This window comes from Chiloscyllium plagiosum, chromosome 34 (genome assembly GCF_004010195.1).
Source record: "Chiloscyllium plagiosum isolate BGI_BamShark_2017 chromosome 34, ASM401019v2, whole genome shotgun sequence".
NCBI lineage: Eukaryota > Metazoa > Chordata > Chondrichthyes > Orectolobiformes > Hemiscylliidae > Chiloscyllium > Chiloscyllium plagiosum.
In genome coordinates this window covers 20,412,275-20,419,912 of record NC_057743.1, presented here as the reverse complement: position 1 = coordinate 20,419,912, position 7,638 = coordinate 20,412,275, and the positions used below count along the sequence as shown (strand labels likewise).

The 7,638-nt window shown below is 39.0% G+C and overlaps 1 protein-coding gene across 4 annotated transcripts in view; it reads right to left on the bottom strand.

The window, feature by feature from the left end:
• Positions 1–7,638, bottom strand: part of dnajc16 (DnaJ (Hsp40) homolog, subfamily C, member 16) — a 28,597-nt gene continuing 20,959 nt past the window's right edge. For 3 of the 4 annotated variants that reach the window (XM_043675758.1, XM_043675759.1, XM_043675760.1), the window contains exons 12-16: positions 7,043–7,119; positions 4,735–4,815; positions 3,152–3,262; positions 2,164–2,334; positions 1–1,579 (exon numbers count right to left, since the gene is read on the bottom strand). In XM_043675758.1, the coding sequence (XP_043531693.1) occupies positions 1,153–1,579; positions 2,164–2,334; positions 3,152–3,262; positions 4,735–4,815; positions 7,043–7,119 (867 nt within the window). In that variant the 3' untranslated portion in view covers positions 1–1,152. The remainder of the gene's footprint in view (positions 1,580–2,163; positions 2,335–3,151; positions 3,263–4,734; positions 4,816–7,042; positions 7,120–7,638) is intronic. The other variant, XM_043675761.1, reaches the window with a different exon arrangement.

Sequence of the window (7,638 nt, the reverse complement as noted above, 5' to 3'; positions counted from 1 at the left end):
ACCTCATCTAATCTAGGAGTCATTAACTGTGTCTGAACCCTGCTTTGTAGATATTCTTCAGCAATTTGTAACCCAGTGTCCTGCCATTCAGATTAGAAAAACAAGTTTTTTTTTTAAATTGCTGGCAAAGTGCTTCTCAGTACCTCAAATTTCGTCACCATAGTGTTGCACTAAGCCATGTGGATCTCAAAATTCAAACCCTGGTCTATCCTAATCTTATGTCAGACATTTCTGGTTGGGGGGGGGGGGGGGTGTTCAAGACAGCCTCACAAATGGCATCATTGCAAATGCTGTGAAGCATGAGAAAAGTTAAAATCCTTCCAGGCTTCCACTTTTGATCACTATCTATTCACTGCTCCTGGAAAGTAAGTGCACGTGCCTCTGGACATCAGATAAGGATAGCAGCTGTGATATCCCAATAATAACAACATCTCAAATGTAAGTGATAACTCTGAGTACTGGAACCTGAGCAAATGTCATCATTCTGAGGAATTGACAGAGTAAACCAGAGCCAGAATACAGCTGAGAAATGCAACAGTCAGCAAAGTAAAATTTAGAATAAACTGTTGCACATAACTTCGCAAAGGTCAATTCCCAGTACTCAATTTTAACACGGAGGTCAGGTTTTCATTGCTGAGAAGGCAGAATGCTTGTGGTAGGAGAAGTCTGAAATCTATGTTTCTTCCCTTCCCCAAGGTATTTTGACAAAATATACATGCATAAACAAATGAAGGAGTTCTGTACTGGAGGAAGGCAGGGCAAGGAAGGTCAGAGAAACAAAATCTGGAGCTACAATAATTCAAGTAGTATGCAATTTTGTGTGAAGTCAGTGACTCAAACTCCTTTGTTTCATTGCCAATATCCCATCTGAATTTAAATTCCACTTGTCTACCAACTCCTCACTTATTAACGTGCAAATTAAGAGAGATTTAAACTCTTTTTATCCAGGCAATTGAGATTTGTGTATACACAGTTTTCTAACTTGTTGATTCACCTGGTCCTTTTGTTTCATTTTACATCGGCTCTTTGAGATCTAAACAACAAGACTGAGAAAATATTCTGGAAAAATAATAGAGCTGTAAATTCCTGCTGTATCCACATTTGGCTCAGGTGCATTTCAGCAGAAAATTCTACCAGTGAAACTATAGAACATCAGTGAAGCTCAGGCCAACAGGGTACATAGTATCGTTGCAGAATCCCTTCAAGCAGTCTGTCCATCCAGAGGTTAAGTCCGTTGAGTAGTTGCTTCGTCCGTTTCACAGATAAATTGGAACTGGGTTTTGACTGATGTGGGCTGTCTGTTTCCTTTGCGTCATCTGGCCCTTTCCTGTCTTGTGTTGGTTCCAAGCCATTTAGGATGCTCCTATTTTCAGTTCCATTACAGAGTTCAGGTTTGAATAAGCAGAAGTACTTCCTGTGTCCGTTTAATGCCAACACATAGCCAATGTAGTTCTGGGTATGGTAACTTTCATCTTGTGGACTGGAAATCGGAGCAGGATCCTGGGCAAACTCTAACAAATCCACCAGCCACCCATGATGTTTTGATAAGTTTAAAAAGGAGAAGTGTAGTGATTTATTCCTACGGCAAAAATGTTTTTAAAATGTAGATTTTAATAAGTGCACAGAACTTGTACAGTCTATTTCATTAATACAAACATTACTTTCAAAACAAAGATAAAATCCAAAGTAAAAATATTAGAAATTTAAATTAGAAGCTATTGCATTTTGAACAAGGGTGTGCTACCACCTATGTTTCTTCTATCACTTACTAAAATAGATTAGATTACATTACAGTTTGTTCCATTATTTTCTTTTATTATAGATTTATATAGGAATACACTTCACTTTTTCAATCAATAGTACTAAACAGAATCATTGCAACTAAATAGTTAATTATTATTAAAATTATGATTTTGTTTGTTTAAACAGAGAGAAAACTGACTTAGGATTCTTGATGAGAACCCAGAGATGCTTTCTGTGAAGTGTAAATGGTATACCTTCAGTATCACCTGCATCATGCTTAGTTTCCCTCTATCTGTAAATATCTAATGTAGCATAGAGTAAGAACTGCACTGGGATCTTCTAATTCACAATGTGCAACGTATGTCAGCTTTTCACAGCAAAGTCTCCATGTGATATCCTTCTACCCCATACGGTACTCACCAGGTAACAGGATATACTTCATGTGCAAACTTCTGAATTAAAGCATCCTTTGTAATATCAGTGACCACAACCAGTACATTGATGTTTCCAGGCATTAACCGCACAAGATTACTGTTATAGTTGATATAGGTCAATTCAGTCACTTCCACAAAATTCTGCTCTGGGGACCTACTGCATAAAGAAAGGATTCATTATCTATCTATCCAGTGAAATCTTCATTTCTTACATCTGACACATCCTTCTCATACAGCTTAAATAATCCCTGCCTGTCAGGTAGGTTTCTAGAATAAATGCCATGAATAATGGTGTCCCTTTGAGACTTCTGATATTCAATGTTACTAGGTCAAAATGCTTGCTCTCTTTCCCTAACATCTGAAAGGGAATAACTTCACCAGACAGACTACAGTACTTCAATTCAGCAACTCAACAATTTTTTCAAGAGCATTTAGGAAGTAGTAATAAATGCTAGCCATCTATAAAGGAATAAATTTACTAAATTGCCTTCCATACCATATATAAATTCATCTAGCAATTTTTGAGAAGATATGTAGCTCAGGTTGATGATATGTAAGTTAGATCGCTAAGCTGGAAGGCTTGTTTTCAGGTATTTCGTCACCATGACTAGGTAACATCATCAGTGAGAGTCTGGACAAGGGATGTCAATACGTTAAACAGCTTGGGGAACGTTGAACACAAAAAACCTGGTTCTCTCCTTTTCCTGCATGAACCAATGAACTGCACTGCACATACATAGTATGTATGCCACCTTTCTTGTGAATACACAGGTAAACTTCAGGGCTTTGAAACAGACAGTCAGAGCACTTAACAGTGTGTGACTATAGATTGTGACTTAGATTATATTAAATGCATCTGACTCAGAGAGGCTGGTTGGATATAATGCAGGCCAATAGCCCCAGGGCTACATGTCAACAACAGACAGAAAAACATGCAAGTGAATTGTGGAGGTTGACAGCTGAAAGAGCCATACCTTAAGTTCCTGCTGGTGTTGATTTGTTGCTTTTTTGTTTCCTGAATCTTATCTGTTGCTGGTTCCTGTTCTTTCTCAGATTCAGACCTGCTCTCCAGGTCACTTGGTTCCCTGAAATTGTTGAAGGAAATTAAATTGATCTGCAGAAAACTTGCTCCTCCCTATCAGCAGGACGCTTCATCACTTCCCAGATTATACGATGTTCTGCTATTTATTCCCATCATCATTGGAGATCAATGACTTACTATATCCTGCATCAAGCACACTTGTCAAAACTCAATACGTCACATATTCATGTCACAATTTCAGCAGGTTGATTCAAAAATCATATTTAGCAATGAAATACACCTGAATAATCATAAAAAGATCAGCTTAATTTAAATAGTACCTTTAAAATATGCAATGATTCATAAATGATTCTAATGGCAGAGATGTGATCAGCCCTCAATGGGTGCTAAGCAAATTTTGGAGGTAACTGAAAGGGAGACCAAAAGCTTCTTCAAAATAGGTGAGTTTAAAGAAATTTTACAAAAGGAGGAGAAACAGGTACAAAATTTCCAAAAGTAAAATATTACAATATGGGGGGCTAGACAAGTCATGAACAGAAGACATGGTGCATAAGAGACTTTATTCAGAGAACGAGAACAGTAAAAGACAAACTGATCAATCAATGCTACCCCACCAACAGAATTTAGTCAAGTAAGCAGGATTAAAAGGTTATAGAACTTGGGAGCTCACAGCCACAAAGGATGGAACTTTAAATTGACAGAGTTGGGGGTACAGGATCCAATACATTCAGTGAAGACTGGGTTGATGGGTTAAGAGGCCGAGCAGGAGAGCAAATCTATAGTAGAAATAGTTAAGACTGGTAAAGAGAGAATCCAGGATACAGATGGTCAAAAACACAAATGCAGACAGGTGATATTGGTAGCTTTTGTGATACAAAGGATACTCACAGCAAGTCCTATGCAGCAATCACTCCTGTGCTCACTCACTTACAAAGTAAGGACCAGAAACATCGGGACCCTTGGAATTAACCCTAACAGTAACAAACCGAGTGCTCCACTGCCATCAGAGGTCGGGAATTCAAGCATTTTGACTCTATAGCTCTGCCCTGCAATTAAACTCAACCTTTCTTCAAGTACCCCTCCCCTCACATGCGGCAGAGTCTGCAGAATGTGCACTGGATTTATTAGTCATCTCTCAGCCTATCAAAGCAAGTCATCCTCCCCAAAAGATCATCTTCTTTTGTTCTCTCACTTCCCTTCTTGCGCTCTGCTTTCCCAAATCACTTAAAGGCCGAGGACAGAAATAAATAGAACAATGGGCATCTTTTGGAGATTTACCCACCATATATTTAACATACAGATTTGCATGAAGCTCCAATCCTATCTGAAAAAAGAACAGACAGTAGCAGCAAGTCCATCAGCATCATAAACAGAAAAGATAGGTTTGTGTTTCAGGCGAGTTTCCTCAAAACTCCCATTCTTCATTCAAAACATGAAACATTTATTTTCTTTCAAATACTAGTAGACCAGCCCTGATCCTTTTTTCTTAAATCTATAAATCTCCACATTTCTTACCCAAAAGCTTGAATGATGAATGCTCCAAACAGAATGAAAACCACTGAGAAAAGCAGAGAAATCAAAGGCATCATTTCCTTCCTGAGGCAGAAAATGGAAGTTAATACAATGTAGTTATTTTCTGAGTCATAATAAAGATTCTTAACAGCAATGATCAGCTGGTGCAGAGAAACTTTAAAACAAACGATCACTAAGCACTTTGAGAGAGATACAAAAATCCAAAACCACAACATTCAACTTGATATGGACCAAACAATTTACAAGGATGTTGCCAGGGTTGGAGCGTTTGAGCTATAGGGAGAGGCTGAATAGGCTGGGGCTGTTTTCCTTGGAGCAGAGGCTGAGGGGTGACCGTACAGAGGTTTATAAAATCATGAGGGGTATAGATAAGGTCTTTTCCCCAGGATAGGGGAGTCCAAAACTAGAGGGCATAGGTTTAAGGTGAGAGGGGAAAGATTTAAAAGGGACCTAAGGGGCAACTTTTTCCATGCAGAGGGTGGTGTGTATATGGAATGGACTGCCACAGGAAGTGGTGGAGGCTGGTACAATTATAACATTTAAAAGGCATCTGAATGGGTGAAGGAATAGGAAGGGTTTAGAAGGAGATGGGCAAAATGTTGGCAAAGGGACTAAATTAATTTAGGATATCTGGTTGGCATGGACAAATTGGATCGAAAGGTCTGTTTCCACGCTGTACATCTCTATGACTCTAAGTCCTTGGTGTGTGACAGCAGTGAATGTTTTGAGCAAGGCCAAAGGCAAGTTTCAACTCAAAGAAACAACAAATTCAAATCCACAACTTTGAATAATAGCAGCACCCAGCACCAAGGCAATGCAACAATGGACAACAGAACTGAACCCTAACCTTAAATCCATTTTCTTCCTTTAAAATGAAGCCAATTACTTTTTTTCTATTACCAAGGTTAAAAGTGGATAGTGTATTTGAAAAGAATATAGAAAAAGAATAAAAGAAGTCGTGATCAATTCGGGAATAACAGTCATGTTGAACCAAGCTCAGAATTTTAAACTGAAGAGAGCAATCTGGATGATGAATTATGAAATAGAGGAAGTTCAGTTTGACTCTCAAGAACATCTACCAATCAATCATTCTGTCCATTTCAGACAAAGAAGTGATGGCGTGTATATACAGGGCCAATTCGACAGGTTGTATTTTTGGTCTCAGCCATGATCCCTTTGAAGACTTTGATCTTTGGCATGGTACAATTCACACAGTCTGAATGCTGGGCCTAATTGTTTGCCTAATTCGTGTGTGAACCTCCACAGTGAATATCATCAAATTGCTCTCAATGCTTTTTTCAGACTTCAAGTGGCAACAACAAATTGTAATTAAATAGCATTTTGAATGTATTAGAAGTTCCAAGGTGAGTCACTGGAGTATATAAAGATAAATGAGGCACACAAGGAATATTAAGACAGAAAACCAGAAGCTCTCTCAAAAAGCAGGGTGACCAACTCCTGAGAAATCAAGGGGCACTTTTGCTTCCCTTTGGTGATCTCTATTTGTGTGTGGGTATGCCTGCTGTCAACCTTAAAGGTCGTTGGGGTGATTTGAGAGAGTGGGCCATTGCGAAGACAACACAACGTGCACATGTGCGAGCCTGTATTACACGTGCACAAAATATGAAGTCTGGACGCAGACATTATGGGACATGCATCTCGAATACAGGACAGTCCTATTAAATAGAGGATGGTTAGTTCTCCTGACAAAGAAATAGGCTTTGAGAAGCATATTAGAAGGAGGAGAGATAGAGTAGTTGTAGGGTTTTTAGGTAGAAAAATCCTGAGATTAGGGATTGGCACCAACTGTGAAGTGATGGAATTAGAGGAACACAGGTTTCTCAGAGGTATTGAAGGCAGGAGGCTCTTGAGGGATGTGAAAATATGGATGTAAATTTTAAAATCACAAAAGGTACCAGACTCTGAATGTAGATCAGCAAGCACAGGCTGGAGACATACATAACTTGGTGTAAATTATTGTACGGGAGGAGGGGGAGGACAAATTTTCCATCATCTCAGGTTCGTGGAGAGTAGAATGTAGGAGGCCAGCTAGGACTCTAATGGAATAGTGAATTCTAGACACAACAATAGCTCTAACAAAGACCTGCTGTGAACTTCCAGCAATTTCTGTATTTCAGATAACTAGAATGTGAGGATTTGCATCTTAGTTCTGCAATACTTTTCTCACAGCTCAGTGGCATGTATTCAATTTCTGACAACTTGGGTTTTCTACATGTCAGGGTACAAGAAGATATATTACTGATGAATGATATTGTCACCAACTACAAACCAGTTCTGAGTGAACCCAGATGCCCAGATTTGAGACGCATAATCTATTATGGCATTCATCCAGCGAAGGAGGAACATCTGCAGAGAAAAAGCAATGAGTTCAAATTTTATATGGCATCTCAAAACGAACTAACACTGCAACTTCTTGCTGCACAGGCATTGCAAAAGTCATCCTGAAGTTGCAACAGTAAGTTATATTTAAAGATTTGTCAAACCTGAACATGCACACCAACTAAGTGAATTACAGGACAGTCAATTTATTGATAAGTCGGATTGAAAGAAGTCACAAACTGAACTTTGAGACACTCTGCAAGACACTAGACAAACCATGCATACAAAATTGTGAATAGTTTTCATCCCTCAGGAAAGATATACTGGCACTGCAAATGGTTGGAGTAGATATCCTGGCATTGCAAGTGGTTGGAATAGACATACTGGCACTGCAAGTGGTTGGAGTAGATATTCTGGCATTGCAAGTGGTTGGAGTAGATTCACTAGGTTAATTCTTGGTGTGGAGGGATTTTCTTGTAAGGAGAGATTGAGTAGATTGGGCCTGTACTCTGAGTTTAGAACAATGAGAGGAAAACTTAATGAAAC